At 52.5% G+C, this 18,221-nt stretch overlaps 1 protein-coding gene across 4 annotated transcripts in view; it reads left to right on the top strand.

The window, feature by feature from the left end:
• Nucleotides 1–18,221, top strand: part of PLXNA1 (plexin A1) — a 274,489-nt gene that overhangs the window by 17,898 nt on the left and 238,370 nt on the right. For all 4 annotated transcript variants that reach the window (XM_073351348.1, XM_073351345.1, XM_073351346.1 and 1 more), the window contains one exon: nucleotides 16,651–17,999. In XM_073351348.1, coding sequence (XP_073207449.1) covers nucleotides 16,827–17,999 — 1,173 coding nt within the window. In that variant the 5' untranslated portion in view covers nucleotides 16,651–16,826. The remainder of the gene's footprint in view (nucleotides 1–16,650; nucleotides 18,000–18,221) is intronic.

Genomic DNA, 18,221 nt, shown 5'->3' with positions numbered 1-18,221 from the left:
ACAAGGGTTGTACAGAGTAGAATTTGACTGTGTGTGTGTGTGTGTGTTGATTTGGATACTTGTTGGCCCTTCCTGCATTAAAATGAAGCCTCTGTGAAAACATAGTTTCCCTTCTCTTTGTTTTGTTGCTTTTGGAACATTTTCAGAGGCTTTTCTCTCTCCCGTCCTCCTGCGGTCTAGCGAGACTCCGTGAGCTCTCAAGTTATCGCCCTACTTCCAGCTTTCCCAGGCCTGCTCCACCTAGGGCAATTAAAAACTGTTGCTACTGTTAGGGGGCTAAAGTACAGGCCTTTGCAGACAGGCCTGAATATCTATATCCGAACAGCTACATTATGGGACTGGAGCTTTGAAATGAAAGTGGTTTTGAGTCCTGACTTAACTTCATTGGCTTCTCCGGAGGCTAGAGCCTTGGCGTCCAGCAGGGACTGAGCTGCAATGAAAGAAGCTACTCGTGAGGAGGGGGGAACCCCAAAGCCTCTTGTGGAAGGAAAGGCAGAGCAGATTGGGCTCAGGTAAACCTCGTCAGGAGACTTGTATTAGCAAGCAGCTTAGAGGAATAGGAGGTAAAGCTGATGACAAGAGTCAGTTCACCTGCCTTTATTGAAAGCTGGGAATTTTCACTGTGGAGGGAGTCTGTCAGGGAATCTGCAAAATCTACCTGGCTTGAGTTTGGGAAGGAGAGAAGTTTTCCCACTGCTGAAAGGGCTGTGAATATTCTGTGGGGTTGCTGAGCTCGCTGGAGGCTTGCTAGGTTACAAGGTGAAGGGTGTGTGTGAGGAGAGAGAACCTCTCAGGGGGATCCGCTGCTGGAGATGTATTGATTTTAGGAGGGGAGGGTTGCTAGTTAGTACCTCTGGCTGTGCTGGCCTGCTAAGGGGCTTGCAGCAGATGGTTAGGAGGCAAGGAATATCTGTGTGTAATTCCCAGCAGTCTGAGAGCAGAGCACATCCACCGAATCATGACTGGACTACTAGGATTCTGCATTTAGTAGCCTCGCTGGTTCCCTGTTCTGGTGGCTTTTCCTTAGGTGATACAACAACATCTGATAAAGTTAGAGGCTTTGTTCCCCTGCTGTACGTGGGGTCAGTTCCAGAGCTGCTTTGACTTGCCTGACGAGGTTCCCCCGATGATATGTCTGGGGGGCAAGGGGAGAAAATCCCCACCACTGACACAGTTGCATGAAATGGAAACTCATCTCTGTGGCTGTAGGTTGGTGTGTTTGCCTTTCCCCCCTCTACGCCTTGGTTCAGCTCCTCTCTCTGGATATTATGGGAAATGTATTTGGCTGTGGTGACGTCTCCCTTTGTTCACATCACAAAATTCAGCCCAGCTAGCAATCTCTGATCAAGAGAAGCCCGGGATTAGAATAGCAGGGGCTGGATCTGTTGTGTGTGCGCAATAGCGGGGACTACAGGTCGGGATGGAGGGGCTCGTAAGGTTCTTTTGCTGCTTTGTGCCAGGAACAAGCCAATGGGACTAGCAGCTTTCTTAAGCACCAATTTCACCTGCCAACCGTTCCAACCAGAGGCTGCCAATGAGCTGAACTGCTAATGAGGACAGCTCAGAATGGCTTGGGAAGTGGGCTCAGCTGCTCTGGGAGGGTTGTTACAACAGGGAATGGAGAGCGCACCTGGGAGCGAGAGGATCTCCAGCAAGCTGGGAAATGGGCGCAGGACAAGTTGGGCTGAGCCTGAAGTTGTTCCCTTGTTGACACAGTCCAGAATCAGATTTGGATCTCAGGCAACTTTTCCCCATGGCCACTCGCTGCAGCATGAGGGAGGTGACAAACTCTGTTTGACTCAGAAAGGAAAATGGTGGTTGTAGATTCTTTCTGTAGAACTTCTCTGTCTGATTTTTAACCAGCAGCCAGGCCAGATCTGAACGAATGGCCTCCAGCCTTGGAATAACATACCTAGGGGCGTGGTGGAGTCTCCCTTGCTTGTAGTCAGATGTTACCGTACTACAAAGAGCACTGTTTGGCTATAAACTTCCTCCTGCTGGCGTGGAAACCCAAACACAGCTGCACAGACACAGAGGCTATTGCATGAGAACCAGGAGAAACTGGCCAGTGTAGCTTCCCTCTCCTGAGATAAGTGAAGTGCAGGAAAAGGAAACAAACTGCATGGGTGGTGAAAAGCTGACAGGGTTCCGGAAAGCCTTTCGCATTTGCTGATTTAAAGCCCTGATAGTAACCCAGGGAGGGAATTAGATGTCTTCATTATGACGGTTTTTAACCTGACAGTGTCCCTTTAAAGTGGACTGAGCCACTTTAGCTGGAGACTGAGCCAGGCGTAATGTGCCAGTGGCCCTCAGTGACTGTGGCAGTGTATCCTTTGGCTGCCTGCGGTTAGCGAGGTAACTGCAATGCAGCTGCTGTGACCGGAATGGGAGAGGCCCAGGAGCCCTGCGCACCTTTCAGTGCGGTGCAGACAAGCTCCTGTGCTGGCCCCCCTCCTGGCGCTGCAGGGGTTAAGGTCAGTGTGGCTGTGCACAGAATGCTGAGGCAGGCTGCCAGAGCAACATCTGAGCGGCCCCTCCCCCACTTTCCTGTTGCTGCCTGAAGAGTATCTGCAGGCACTGGAAGGGGTTAATATCACACTTAGTGTGAAACTTGGTCTTCCTGCCTCCTTGGAGCAGGAACCTGTGAGGAAGCCCTGAGCAGCCTCAGGCTTTGTGCGGCCGTCCCCCCCCCCGTCCCCCCGTCCCCCCCCCCCCAGGTATGGGCCTCCCTTCCTCTGTTTCCAGACTTAGGGCTGAGCAGGTTTATCCTGCAAACCCCTCGTGTGCACCCTGGAAAAGCCAGAGAGTTGCTGCTCCCTGAGTGCGAAGAGCCCAGCTTGCCTTACAGGTCCCAGGGGAGTTGAGCTGGCAGACGCAGCTTATGGCCTGTAAGCAGGGCAAGTCCCGTCTGAAATCCCCGACTCGGGGTGGGGGTGGGGTGGGGGAGTGGGTGATGGTTAGAGAGGCCTGTGTAACTTTCCTGCTGCTCAAGTTTTGCACTTAGCACTTTGCATCCAAGACGCTCAAGCCACTTCACTTAAATAGGTCGTATTCCTGTTTCCCTGCTGGGGAAGCTCTGAGTTTAACGACTGCAAAAGTGAATCTGCAATCTAGTCCTGTCACTCAGTCCTCTCCTCTAGCGACTAGGCAGGCTGTCTCCCTACAGCCTTTGTGCAGGTGATTTCCCCGCTGGGCACTGAACCTCTGAGTGTCCTTCATTTGTTACCAATAGTTCTGCTTTCCAGCCGCGCTGGGCCCCTCCTCTGCTGTGCGTGTGGAGGAGCTGGAGAGATGAAGATTTCTTCTGAGAGATGTTGGGGGAACAATCTGTGTCACATGGTGTCTAGTGCTGCCCACGTGCTTGTGAGCGGGCATTTTGCCTCTGCAGAAGTCCTGCCAAGTGCGGTCCGGAGCCCGGGGGGCAGTGGTGGTAGGTGAAGCAGGCCTGCCCTGCAAGCATGGCCCTCTTTAGTGACACAGGCCCCTGGTGTTCAGGCAGCGGGTCAGAGGTGGAGGGGCTGTTGGAGAAGCTGGAACGGGAGTAGGTTCAGACTGGGCTTGCTGCATGCGGGGCTTGTTTGAACATCATGTGGTGTTCCCTGCACCACTGCTGCCAATTCTCACCTGTCCCATTTGCAGAGACCAGCCCACAGTATCCCTAACCCTTTCCTGGGAGAGACTCGTCGTTCTCATCCAGGATGGATCTACAGAGTGCATATAGCTTGGCAAGCATGGCAGGTACCACTTGAGCACACAGGGTATCCCCGGGCTGGACTGCACCATGCCTCGCTGGCACATTGGAATGGTCCCTTGGCTTAAGCAGCATGCGTGTAGATAATAGTCACACCACAGGTCCAGGGGTAGCAGCATAGAAAGGGTTAACCTACAGCTGTGCTCTCTTACACGCACCCTAGGCAAAGCCTTTCTCTTGTAAGTTAATGGACATGTCCAATCCCCTCCACCAGGGCCGTCTGTGCAGGGCTGGCAATGTCTGTAGCTCTGCCATGGGTGTGACGCCAACACGGCATGTGTCCCAAGGAGCCTACAGTCTGGGGGACAGAGATGGCCAGGACCGTTTCAATGGAACATCCCACCCTTCTCAGTGGCTGGAGGGATGGGGGCTGATTAGGGCCTGCTCATCTCTACAAGAGATGTGGATAAGCAGAGAGTACGGGGCCTGGCTGGGCTGCTTCGGCCTGGGGTGTTAATCCTTTCTGCCTTAGGCTGAAGTACAGCTGGAGCTAGCTCAATTCCCCTTGTCCTCTCTCTGTACCCTGAGCTGCTGGCATTCAGCATGCTGGGACGTGAGCACCCCCTGCCTGCCAGGTGGGGTCGGAGTGTCTTTCTGGAGAGGCTGTGGGCAGGCTTAGGGCTGGCGCTGATTCTCTTTGGGAGCAGTCGCGTCCAGCTCTGCCTGGCTGGAGACCTCAGAGCTCATGCATATAAGGCCCAGTGAATAAAAGTTCCCAGCTGACAAGGTGTGTGTGCGCAAGTGTGCAAACAAAGTCCATGCTGCTGCAGCAGCGTATGTTTGCAAAGCATGGCTCCTTGGCCCCTCACCCCCTGGGAGACCTTGGCCTTTCTGTCTCCTTGGCTGACCTTATTGGATCCACTCCCCATTGAGCAGGGGAAGGGCTGCTGGCGAGTTGCTGGCTTTGGTCCTGGTTAGGCTGCTCCTCCTCCTCTGCCCATGCTGTGGGAATGCTGGCCAAGAGGCCTGATGAATAGGGTGGAGAACGCTAAGGGCAAGCAGAGGAGGCTGGATCTGGATGTGGTGCGTGGGGACAAGGGCTCTGCTTGCCATGTGGCTGGTGGGTGAGGGGTGATTCTCCCTGGGAAGCTCCTAAGGCTGTGAAACGTGTGGGGAGAGGAAGATCAGCTCTGGTGGAAACTGCTCCCTTCCAAACGTGGACTCTGCCCATTGGGAAGCACAAGGCCAGCCTTCCTGAACTGTAGCCCACTGATCTGAGGTGGTGTTTATGGCTGGAAAATACAGCGTGGCTTTACATAGCCACATGTTTAAAGAGTTTGCTATAGAGCCACCCAGCGGGGATGTTGGATTCACTGCTGGTTCATATACGGGGGGGGGAAGGGCGCGTTCTGTGCTACGCCCGCTGTTGCTTTCTGATTAAGATCAAGTGAGACTCTCCTCATATCTACTCTGCTCAGTCTGAGGCACTATCTCCTATCCTCCCCCCCCCCCCCCCCCCCCCCGACGCACTAATCTAACAGATCATTTCATTTCTTGCGTCTCTGATTCTGAAGTGGAAAATGCCCTGGATTCAAATCTTGCTGCATGTCCATTTTTGTTCATTTTTAGCCCTGTCTCTTCCAGGCTGGCTTTCCCTGCCAGCCAAGCACTCTGTTGTTAATTACCTGGCTGCTCTAACTTCTCCCAGCTGAGGGGCTGCATTAACTAACCAGGAGCCTGAGGACGGTGCCTGATCTGCATAAAATTGAGCAGATTGCTGGGGCCTCACCTTTGGTGTGCTGGAGCATCTTGTAGAGACTCCAGCTCCCAGCATGCAATGCCCCACATACCTCTGAGCAGCCTCTGGTCAAGATGAAGCACTGTATGCCAGGGCCCATAGAGTATGCAGGCTGCACCCCTTAATGAAACAGGGGGGAGACCACAGGACATATGGTGCATTTGGGCTGTGAGGCAGTGCATTGGTCCCCGGCCCACTCCTAGACCAGTCCAGACCTTTGCAATGCCTCCTTGCCAGCAGGTGGTAAAGGAAAAAGCTGGGTGCTGCTCCCTGTCAATTCTCCCCATTAAGGGGGCTGCTAAGAATGGAAAGAGAGACGCCATTGGAAGTGTGCGGGGGCACAGATCCCCGGGTGTGCTTGCGGAAAGATGGACAGAGCAGCTGGAGCTTTGCATTTTTATAATTCTCACAGAATTGATCAAGATGCTAACGGCGCTGGGAACATTTGAACAAACATTTTGTCGATGGCTAGGTTACTCCTTTCTTGTGTGGACCAAATGCTAATGGCAGGACTGGGCTTGGTCTCTGTGCATCTCTCTGCCCCAGCCCACCGTGCTGGGGACTGAAAAATACTACGCTTCCATCTCGGAAGGGATCAGGGCCAACTCGGAAGTGGCTTTCTGCAGGCAGTGTAAAGGTTTTTAGTTTTCAAAATATATGGTGGCCGGGTGGCTAGGAACTCGTTCGCTCTGGATGAATCGTTGTGCTGCTTTGCATGTGGAATTGCCAAGGAAGGGAAAACACATCTCCGATAAATCCCATGTTTGTTTGGTTTATGCTTGCATACCACTGTGCATTGATAGTGCCCCTTCAAGGTAGCTCAGTGAGTCAGTGGCACAAGGGGCAATAGACTCCAGGATTGCTGCCGACCAGTCTGCATTCTAATCACTAGACAACTCTCCTCCCTACACCAGGTTGTGTGGGGAGAAGCTAGGCTCTGATCTAGGCTGCACCAGGAGAAAGCAGAGGGGTAGGAGTGGTAATTCCTGTGAAGATAGAAGAGATAAGTCAGCATAAATTCAAAGGTAACTGAGATCTGAATGGGTCTGATTCAGAGCTGATTGAGGTCGTTCTCAATAGACTTTGGATCAGACCAGTGTGCGTGCATGATATGAAATTTGTAACGATTCTACTAGCTGGGGAACATTGGGGAAATCTTTGAGAATATGTTTTTAATTAGTGCGGGGGAAGAGGAAAGAGTTAAGCTTAGTTGAGATGCAGATAGTTGCATATACAGTACAAGCTTCTACTGGTAGAACTACAAGGCTTTTCTTTTGTTATTGCTGCAAGGCTTTAAGATTCTTCCCATGATGGCAAACCTAAAAATATACCAAATGTCTTCTACACTCTACTGTCTAGTCCACTGCACGTGTGGGGTTTCCTTCCTATATTTCCCCCTTGTGCCTTTGCTAATCATCAGAGGGGTGGGTGTTTTTGACGAAGATGCTGGTTTCTTCTTGGTCCATTTCCCATCACAGACCACAGCAAATGAATCAGTGTTTAAAGATAAAGACCCATTAAGTCCCATTTCTCCTATTCTTTGGGGAGCTAGTTCAGGATAGTTCCTTATTCATCAATTTCCTGACCAAGCCTTGTTTTCAAAGTGCTGCTCACCCCTGAAATGTGACTCTAAAGCTGTTGTGGGACTCTTTGTTCCTTATCTCGCTGACTCCAGATCAGTTTCTCTCTGTTTGAGTAGAGGGATGGTTTTTCTAAGTGCCAGCTCTGTAAACATGCTTGGGACTCCAGGAGTCAACCTGGGCTTCTGCTGACTTGTGTATCATCACCACAAATGAAGATGCTGCAATGAGAACACAGATAATGACTGATTCTGTTAATGATGCCCAAGCCAAAATAGAATCCAGCTTGCGCAACTGTAGCTGTACCGGTTCCGCAAGGCTAAAAGCAGCAAAGTGAGCTCTAGTGGCACTGAATGCACATGGGATGCAGAGCTGCTGCATCTTGCTGATCGTAACTGCACTTTAAATGTTCCAAGCAGTGGGTGGGGCTTCCATCAACTCTTAGGGGAGGCTGTTCTGTGTTGGGCTGGATCTTGCCCACTTTTCTATCAGTCTGTGCCCTTTTGAGGCACTCTAGTATCCAAGTCATAGCAGAGGGAGTTTTCCTTGGTATTCAACCTAAATTTCTCCTCACCCCTTTAATCCTGATTCCATCCTAGCACTCTTGGTTCTATCCCTTTATGCCACCCTAAATTTTTTTTGTGGCTGCATCTCAGAAGTCACAAACACAGGATTATGAAATATCTGCAGGATGCAGTGGGAGGAGTACAGCAGGCTGGAGGAGTGAATGGCCTGTCTCTGTATCTTTATTAGAAAGCAAGTGGGACACAGGCATTTATGGGGCAAGTCAATGGCGTTTTGATGAAAGGGTCTTTTGAAGTAAGTGTGTGTGTGTGTGTTGGCTGCAGCCAGGCGGGCAGACAGTCCAGCCTAATCTAGTTCATGGAGCAGCTGTGACCAGGGTCTAAAACCATCAGGGCTTCATGGCCACTTTAAAGGTGAAACTGTTAGCAAATTTCCTTTCCAGCATGGAATAAAAGGGGTTTGACTGAGTCTGGCAGTTGTGGCTGCTGTGTCAGCTTTGCTTCTTATGGCAGGTTTCCTGCTGCGTTTGTATGGTGGAGTGTCTCTCTTTGTCAAATAAACACAAACTATTCCCCGGCAGCCCTTCTGTATGTTTTCTACCCTGCCTGGGAACACGTTCCTGTTGCATTGCTGCTGTTTGAGTCATCCTGCAGGGTTGTTCTCTGTCGCAGGAAGTTCTTCCCTGTTTACTTTTCTGTCCAGGCAGAATAATGGAATGTATTTTTAGGCCTATTTGCATTGCTTTCTGAGTTGGCATTAACATGCGGCCTGGGCTTGGGGTGTAGCTTTTTAATGCAGTCCATTTCAGGCCTGGGCTTGGCTCCAAGGCGTCTGCCTGGAGGTTTCCGAAGTCCTGTATCCATGGTGGCCATATTTGCGGAACAGGATTAGCTTCCTGTAGGCAAACAAATTGCTAGGTCTTCAGTGGGAATGGAGTTTCCATTTGGAACCCAGGGGATAGGTTCCTAGAGGTGTAGGGTAGTGGCTGCCTGGGGCAGTTAACGTTAGCCATCATTGCTGTGTTAAGGTGCAGGGCTGGGGTCAGAACTCCTGGGTTCTGCTCCTAACTTTGTCACCGACTTCCTCTGTAGGAGCTTTGGTGAGACACTTTGAGCTCAGCCCTGCAAGGTCTAGGTGATGGAGAGGTTAAAATGCTGGCATCTTTCTGCACTCGCACTCCTACCGGTGGAGCAGCACTGTTGGTAGTAATGATAGGACGCTTTTGGTAGGGGAGTTTAGCACAGGGAAGCAGGCTGTGGCTATTTTGGGAAGAGGGCCTGTTGCGTGGCATATACACCCCGTCCTCCTTTGGGGCATGGTGGGGTTGAGATACCACCTTGGTTACAAATCTTCCTGACAGTCTTTAGGCTGCAAGAGGCATGGCCTAGAGGCTGGAGTCAGTATGGCAGCCCTTGGGGTCAGGGCAGTGCTGCCCAATGGCCAGAGTCAATTACAGTGGCTCTTGCGTTCAGGGCAGTGCAGCCTAGCGGCCAGAGTCAATTACAGCGGCCCTCAGGTACAGGCCAGTGCGGCCTAATGGCCAGTACCCAGGGGGCCGCCACCAGGGTGGCGGCAGCCTGAGTGGGGGGGGAGGGGGGGGTCTGGGCCCACTGGACTCCACCGGGCCTCGACCCAGGGCCCTGACAGTGGCAGAGTGGTCTGCCACTGGATCTGTGGGGAATCCCACTGGAACATGCTAACTCACTTGGGTGGGAGATACCACTCGCTCACACTCCCAGGGTCACTTCCCACCGTGCTTCCAGAAGCCGCAGTTCATGGGGCATCAGGGTCTCTGGGCTCCTCAGCGTAGATGATTCCCTGGGGCTCCATTGGCCATGGGGCTCCGGTCTGACTCTCAGGATCGCCGGCTCCTGCAGGCAAGGGCTGTGATGGCTCTTCAGCTGAAACCTCCACCAAAGATCCTTCTTCTCTGTTGGTCAGCGTAGAATGAACTGGGCTGCTCCATTTTATACTGAGGCAGCAATGGAAGCGTGCCCAGCACGGTCTGAGGGGCAGGACTTCTGCCACCCATAGTGTGGGGTTAACCCTCTCTTGTCCAGTGTGTGATATGCACATCCTGTCACAGGGCCTATGGCAACAATCAAGCCATTGCCTTTCTCAAAATGGGCTTTAGCCGCCAGAGAGAAATCTAGTGTGAAGGAGACCCCTCTCCCTTCTATGATCCCCCAACCTGTCCTAGCACATAGAAACAGTGGTGGAAACAAAATTGGGTTGGCCAGCTGTCTCTGTGCTTGAATATAGAGCCTTCTGCTTCATTCAATCGCTGCTCAGTCTGATCCTCTGTTTAATTTGATCCAAACCTTAGGAACCCAAATCATTTTGTATTTTTTAAAAAATTTGCTGTTTCTTTTAGTCACTGTTGATTGCTTTAGGCAGGTATTGGATAATGCAATCACCAGCCATAGGAAGCTGCCCTTTAATAACAGAGCCAAAGTTGTGAATGAGAGAGAAACTACTGGCCGAAGGAGGATCCATGATGATAAAGTGCACCAAAAAGCTCTGTGGATCTGTTTTAAAACAAACAAACCTCTACAGATCTGCCCTGCCTCCTGCTCAGCTCATATATGATCCACCCTGCTCCTCTCTCCTTTGTCCACTCCCTTTTCTGTATGTCCAGATACCCCCTTTGACTGACTCAAGAGGCCTTTCAGGGTCTTCCAATACTGATCTCCACACCAGCATGACTTCTTCCAGCTCTGGTGCCTAATCCCTAAAATATGTGACTAACCAGAAGTACACCAAAGAAAACAACTTAGTGTTCTGCTCCTTCTAAAGAATCTCCTAGAGCAGTGTTTTGTGTAGGAATTATAGGAAATCCTGGTCTTCCCCTTCCCAGTGCATGTTGTGGTCTCTATCCTGATTCCCTCTTCTCCTCATAGTCTGTTGTCATTGTTTGGTCAGTCTAATTTACATTGTAATCTCCTTGTGACAGAGACCTAGGTATTTACATATCTGTCCTTGCACAGCTATGACCACATAAATAATACAATAACTTGGGTAGTGTTCATGTGGATTGCTGCCCCCTCTGGATGGAATCAGAACTGCTCAGTTGTCCACAGAACCTTTATTGCTAACACGTTTGCCCATCTCCTGTACCTCAAGTGGAAGGGTCCTGGATTTTTGGGAGGAAGATCTTCCTTTTCTCCCTGGTGTTGCCAAGTGGGAAGCTCTGGGCAGCAATAATGTGAAGTATGGCAACCCGTGTGACTTTCTGGGTGGCCACGGATTTGTTACAGTGGTATTATTACTAACAGAACGTGTGTTTATTCAGACTTTGTAATTGAATTGTGAGCTCTCCTGTGTGCTCTGTGAACTGCGCCTTGCTGCTCGCAGGGATGAGGTCAGCCACTTAGTTCAGTCACAGTGATAGAGGAACAGTCTTGATTGAAATAAGAGGAAGGCAGGTACTGCGTGGGACTTGCTCCTCTTTGTAAAGCTCCGTTAGAGTAGTGGGGTCTTGTGTGTCTGCCAGCTAGGGTATGGGGAATTAAGGGACCGTTTTCTTAGGGGAAAAGAAGGGTGAAGACTCAGACTCTCGTTCCTCTGCGTGAGGCAGGAATAACTTGCTGAAAACACCTGGTGGTGTCTTCAGAACCAGGCCGAGCAGCCGTCTGGTTTGGGAGGGTGATCTGGGCTAGCGCTGTGTGTGTGGTGGGGGGAATTGGCATTATGGAAGGAATATGTATCATGCTTCCCCCTTACTGAAGAGCCTACTGATAGGCCTTGCCACCTGGAGGGAGCCACTGGTAGAGGAAGGATGGCCTTATGGATAAGGCACTGGACTGGGAGTTAGGAGACCAGGTTTCTATTCCTCCCATGGCCACTGATTCACTTCCCCTCTCTGGGCCTCAGTTTCTCCATCAGGAAATTGATGATCAGTGCTTAATTTGTAATGAAAGCCATGCCAGGGCTCAAGCAATTTTTTTACTTTCATAACTGACATGGCAAGTCCAGAGATGCTGGGGCTATGAACTGCCAGGCCTAGAGGTGCTGGGGCTGAGCCCTGGCACCAATTAAGGACTGGTGATGATGATATTCCCTGACCTCTCCGTAGGGGGGAGGGGGAGACATTAATTATTATTTGTAAAGGGCTCATATACTTTGAGATAAAACAATGCATGACATACATAGGGGTTTGTCTACATTGGCACTTTGTCGGCAAAACTTTTGTTGTTCAGGGGTGCTCCCCCCGCTCCGAATGACACAAGTTTTACTGACTAAAAGTACCAGTGTGAACAGTGCTTTGTCCGCAGGAGAGCTCTCTCCTGAGCGCCTTTTACCGGCATGGCTGTAGCTGCATCACTGTGTCACTAAAAGCCTCCTAGTGTAGCAATAGCCTAGTTCTCACCTTGCTACATGACCCCACCCTCAGTGTATGGGTGTGGAGGTGTCAGTGGAGAGGCACTGCCCCAGAATTGTCTGGGCTGTCTGTTGCTGAGAGGGGTGCCTGTTTCTAGGGGGTCGGAAGCCTTCCTTTGAAGGCACCCATTCCGGGAGGAAACTGCAGCACTTCACCCTGCCCCTGGTCTCCTGGCTTTGGGAACTAATAGTCAGGCTTGTCCATGTGGCCTGAAGGCCACAGTTCAGGCCCCAGCAGGGTCAATGTAGCCTTTTACCCTTAAATGGTGTCCTGTGCAGGTCAATGTGCAGATCTTTCAGACAAGTCCTTAAAAATCAGCATGCTGTCTCTGCCTCGGGGGTACTCAAGGTTGCCTGGCATTTCTTGGTAAGGCCGGCTGTACGCTTAAAACTTAGGCTGACCCAGCTACGGCGCTCTGGGAGTAAAAAACCCTCCTGAGTGCTGTAGCTGTAGACAGTGGAGATGCAGCTAGGTAGATGGACGAATGCTTCTGCTGACCTAGTTACTGTGGCCTGGGGAGGTGGAGTTCCTCCCGTGACAGAAAAGCCCCTTCCACCGCTGTAGTCTGTCTCTACGCTATGGGGTTGCAATGCTGCTATAGCAAATGTAGTGCAGATGTGGCCTGCAAGTTGGTGTTTTAGCTGTGGGAGCTTGGGCCAGAGTTTCTCTATCCTTGTTGCCTGGCTACTGTGCTCCACCCCAGAAGTGGGTACATTTCAGAGGTGGGGGAAGTGATTTGTGAATCTACCATTTTTCTAAGTGCTTTGGGTTCCTTTATGGTGATCAGATTGTTATAATTAGTACTATTGTCAGGGCTGGTGGCTCTTGGAATCCGTTAACTCAGCACCCAAGAAGCTTTGCAGTTAAACACGTGCATTGATCCCTCCCTGCTGCTTCTACGAAGCCATGTTAGTCTGCACAAACACCCCTCTAGGCTAGTACCTTACAGAGCCCTGGGGATGGAGGGAGCATGGGCTAGGACCTCAAATGCTGCCTGGGAAACAAACAGCAAGGGCAACTTGAACCTGGCACTCACTCAGCTGGAGAGAGCTCCGTGGGCTGCTTAGAATTGCACTTACCAGCCGGAGCAGGAGCCAAGGCCTTGCTTGAATTACCCGGTATGCCAGAAAGGAGCTGGCAGGGCTGCTGCTGTGACCGCGCTGCTAAGGGCGATCTGTCAAGGGTCCTAGTGTGGTTCCATCGATGCTGTGTTACCCTACGTGATCCTGGTGGTGCTTTTGCTCTGGGGTGAGGGGGAAGGTGGGGGGAGTGTGATTCCATTCTGCTGGCGAGAAGAGAGGCTGAACAGGCCTCTGCAGAGACGGAACATGTGGGCAGTTCCTGCTCTGAAACCTCCCCACCCCCTCACCTGGAGCTCTGCCAGCCCTGCTCTCTGCCTTGCAAATGCTGAATTGTTGTCAAGGGATGCTGATGTAGGTCTCGGGGTGGGGCTAATGCTGGCACCAGGGAAGTCAAGGTCGTGGTGACCCCCTCGCTGTGCAGAACTTCCCTCAAAACTGGTGGGAAATCAAGGGCACCAGTGCTCCATTGGCTGGTGCTTTCAGGCACCTGGTCCTGACCATACAGTGGAGGGGGCTGTTGTGGAAGTGTATGGCCCAGCAGCCGGCCTGAAGAAAGGGAGGGAGCTGGCTCTGGAGCTCCACATCAGAGCCTGTCAGGGAGCAGAGCATGGAGGATTGGCTTGGCTGGGGACCTGGAGCTGAAGTCCCGGTATGTTTGGTTTCTCCTCAGTGACACTGGCCGTGTGCCCTGTCCAAAGGGGCAGTGCAATGCAACCCCTCTCTGAGTGCACAGAGAGGTGGGTTGGAGGAGGTCCGAGGGCTGGGTGGAGGGCAAGGAGAGAGGCTGTTGATATCATTAGGCTGGTTGGAGTGGGCTTCTCCTGCGGGTGGTAGTTGGAGCGGGAAGGGGCACTGTCGCATGTTAGCTGTGCAGGTTGAATCAGGGACTCTCTAGTCCTTTTGTACAGTGACCCCGTCCCCGGGGGCCCCAGAATCCTTTGCTCTGGTTCCCTTGGCACTTCAAAGGAGGCATCATGGGAATCTGCCAAGTGGTGTGAGATCCAGGCTGGTGTCTGAAGGAGATCTGCTAGCAAGTGGCTGAGAAAACCTGACTCCCCAGAAGATGGGAGCCAGGGAGTGGGAAGTGGCAGGATCATGCCCCTGGATGACTGGTGGGAGCTGGGAGGGAAGGTGTGCCCCCAACTGAGAGTGAAATGACTCCAGGGGCAAGGGGAGTCTTTGCTGCTGCTGGTTTTTTGCCTCTGTCCTGGTAATTGCTGGGTTCACCATGCCAGGTTGGACTGCTGTCCCATTAGATTCTGTCTCTGCACCTCCTCTGTTGGCTGCGACCTGACGGTCCAGAGCAAGGTGAATCCCTGTTCTTGCTGGATGTGTGGTCAGTGGTGTTGTGGTGGAACATAGCACAGTCTGACAATCCTCCTTCCTGGGGCAATGTTTCCTGCCTATACCACTCCCTGTCCCCATGGGCTGATGGCAGGGTTATCTCTGTGCAGAGTGAGCCAGAGATCTCAGATGGGGGATGTCTCTTCTTGTCCTGTTGTAGCCTTTCAAACTTATTATCTGGGGGGGGGGGTTTGGAGGAAGAGAAGATTTAACACCAGGCTGGGCAGCTGGACGTCCCTGGGATATTGGATGTTTGGGGCAAACAAATCCCAGGGGCTGATCGTACTTTGCACCTACAGCTCCTTTCATTGAAGGATCTACTTTGAGTGTTAATCCTCCCTGTGCAGTCGGTCGGTATTCTGTTACCCCAGGTCTACAGATGACTGAGAAACTGGAACGCAGAGAGGGGAAGTGCCTCCCAAAGCCCATGTAGCAAGTCAGTGGTGAAGGCCCCCAGAGCCCTTACTCCCAGTCCCCCTGCTCTAACTCCAGCCAGGGTCTTCTCCTCAGTACATTTGGTACCATTTATTTCTCCCTTCATTTGTGAAAGTCTTTCTCTCTCTCTGTCTTTATAAAAGTAACATTTCTTTAATGACCAGCCATTCAGCACATTAAAGTCCAATTTGGTAACTGGTGAAATGCAAGGAAAGCTTTGTAGGCTGCCTTTTGCTGCATGCACAGGCAGTGGGAGAAGGGCCCAGAGGTGCTTGCATTGTGGCATTTTCCAGCCTCTCTGTTCAGGAGGGGACTGCTTTTGCAGCATGGTGGGTGTGAAATGCACAGCTCCCCCAGCGTGGGGCTGGGTGCGAGGCCACGGGTGGGTTGTTTTTCTGTATGGGAAAGGGACTGCTGGATTGCCATCTTGGGCAATGGAAATCCTCTGTCAGGTCTCCCTTGGGAATTGCCCCTGCCAGCAAGCCTTCCTCTTGCCCTCTGGGTGTAGGCCCATGGCCCATTTAGTCCTTGGCTTTTCTGCTGAGATTACTAGGAAGGGGGCCGTTTTGGTGTTGGTTAGGAGGGTGGGTTTTGTGAAGTACACCCTGTCTCCTAGGGCTCAGACTCACCAGCTTGTTTCACGGGGGACTTCTTCATGGTAGCAGCTTTGTCAGCATTGACTAGTCTGGATTCGAACTGGGGGCTTCGAGGGGACTCTACTGGCTGGTGCCTGTCCCCCAGCTGTCCTGTCCCCCACCCGTGCAGCTAGTTTAGATGAGAAGCGTGCAGCTGGCTGTTCAGAGGAACCATGTGTGGTTTCCCCAGGGCTCCTGAGCGGTGAACAAACTGCCACAAGGACTAGATTTTAAAACCCACAGTGAACTGGGGCGGAGCTGCCAGGGGCCGAGGTGTGTGTAGCTTCGTAACACGGTGGGAGGTGCTAGGCCCCAATGAGTGCTTCTGTGCACTGTGACTGGCTGTGCATGCAGCTGGCATGAAGGGCACGTGTTGGCGATGCCCCATGGAGGCACTTGTGTGTGTTAGCCATTCAAGAGTGAACTGTGAGCGTGCTGCCTGCCATGTGTGTCTTGAGATGCTGCATGTTCACTCTGGCAGCTGAAATGATGGGAGCATTTACACTCTGTCCCCTCTGCTGTGGGCTTGCCTGTGGCTTCAGGTCCTGTTAGAGAGCCAGGCTGATTCTCTGGGCTAGTGATGCTGAGGCCGAGTACTCATCCGCTCTGGGAAGTGAGTGCTTGACAGCATCCCAGAGCAACCTTCCCATGCCTGCTAGGGAGTGTCAGAGCATTGACAGGCTCCGTAGGGAGCTGTGTTCTGCCCCAGCGTGGTGGGAGAGATGGTGGTTGTGATGTGGGCCAGCGAGTGTCAGGGTGGGGAAGCAAAGCGGCCATGAATGCCCAGAGGCTCGCTGAGGTGGTTTTAGGCAGCGTTGTGCTAATCAGCTCTTGACATGTCTCCCTTCAGATGGGAAGCTATGGTCGCTGTGCCCCTTCCCTGTGCTGATGTGGAATGTGGGCGAATGTGGCTTTCTGTGATGCTGCCCTCCCCCCCCCCCCCCAATTGCGTGTGGTTGTTGGATCAGGGGAGTAACGTTCTGGAGGAGATGGACGGAAGGGGCACTGCATCTCCTGTACACGGCACTTGAAGGGCTAGAGGGCTGTGAGAACCAAAGCCCCAGAAGTGGAGAGTGGCTGGCAGCGGAGAAGGGAGTGGGCAATGAGCCCCAAAGGCTTAATGTTATAACGTGAGCTGCAGGAGGGCTTGCCTAACCCTGTTCTTGTCTTTCCCTCTAGGGCTGACCAGGCTGCCAGTGTCCATGATGCCCTGAATGTGGAGCCTAGCAGAAGCAGAGGAGACCTTGGCCCTGTAATACCCCCTCCCTTTGCCACATCCCTCTATTTTGAGTTGGCTTCTATTTATTTTGTGGCTGGCTTTGTGCACGGCCCTGGTTGGATGTGACACTGCTGCAATGTGGCTCCTTCGGCTCAAGCACCACTTGTCCGTTAACATCTGGACCCTGCTGCTTTTGGGGAGTGCCTGGCTACCACTGGCAGAGGGCACCCCCAAGTCTCCCTTCAGGACTTTCTCTGTCCCAGACTGGAGCTTGACACACCTGGTGGTCCACAACAAAACTGGGGAGGTCTATGTGGGCGCTGTCAACCGGATCTACAAGCTCTCCAACAACCTGACGCTGTTGCGTGCCCATGTGACGGGGCCGGTGGATGATAACGAGAAGTGCTATCCACCCCCCAGCGTCCAGTCCTGCCCCCACGGGCTGGTCACCACCAACAATGTCAACAAGCTGCTGCTGGTGGACTACTCAGGGAACCGGCTGATTGCCTGTGGCAGCGCCTCCCAGGGCATCTGCCAGTTCCTACGCTTGGACGACCTCTTCAAGCTGGGGGAGCCCCACCACCGCAAGGAGCATTACCTCTCTAGCGTCAACGAGTCAGGCACCATGTCGGGTGTCATCATTGAGGTGCTTAACGGACAAAACAAGCTCTTCATCGGGACGCCGATTGACGGGAAGTCCGAGTACTTCCCCACCCTCTCCAGTCGCAAGCTGATGACTAACGAGGAGAACGCAGAGATGTTTGGCTTTGTCTACCAGGACGAGTTTGTCTCCTCCCAGCTCAAGATCCCCTCAGACACGCTCTCCAAGTTCCCAACGTTTGACATTTACTACATCTATAGCTTCAGCAGTGAGCAGTTCGTGTACTACCTGACCTTGCAGTTGGACACCCAGCTCACCTCACCTGACTCCACAGGGGAGCAGTTCTTCACCTCCAAAATCGTCCGCCTCTGTGTGGATGACCCCAAGTTCTACTCCTACGTGGAGTTCCCCATCGGCTGCGTGCGGGACGGCGTCGAGTACCGTCTGATACAGGATGCGTACCTCAGCAAGCCCGGCAAGGTGCTTGCCAAGCAGTTGGGCATCTCGGAGCAGGAAGACATCCTCTTCACTATTTTCTCCCAGGGCCAGAAGAACAGGGTCAAGCCACCCAAGGAGTCTGTCCTCTGCCTCTTCACTCTGAAAAAGATCAAAGACAAAATCAAGGAGCGCATCCAGTCTTGCTACCGAGGGGAGGGAAAGCTGTCACTACCCTGGCTATTGAACAAGGAATTGGGTTGCATCAACTCGGTAAGTGCCTGCTTAGCTTTAGCTGAGGTGGGCTGCTTTCCAGCCCTGTGGATCCACTCCCCTCACAGTCACCTGGCTGGGCTGCTGCCTGCTCAGATGGGCTGCTTGTCTGTTGTGAGAACTATTGCCCGCGGGGCGGGGGTGGGAGCGCAGGCTGACGCAGGGTATCTAGTGGTATATCATGCTGAGTATGGAGCATGAGATCATGGATCTGGTGCGGGG

This window comes from Lepidochelys kempii, chromosome 7, assembly GCF_965140265.1.
Source record: "Lepidochelys kempii isolate rLepKem1 chromosome 7, rLepKem1.hap2, whole genome shotgun sequence".
Classification (NCBI taxonomy): Eukaryota; Metazoa; Chordata; order Testudines; family Cheloniidae; genus Lepidochelys; species Lepidochelys kempii.
Note: the sequence above shows the minus strand (reverse complement) of the source record. Positions and strands in the feature narration are given on the sequence as shown.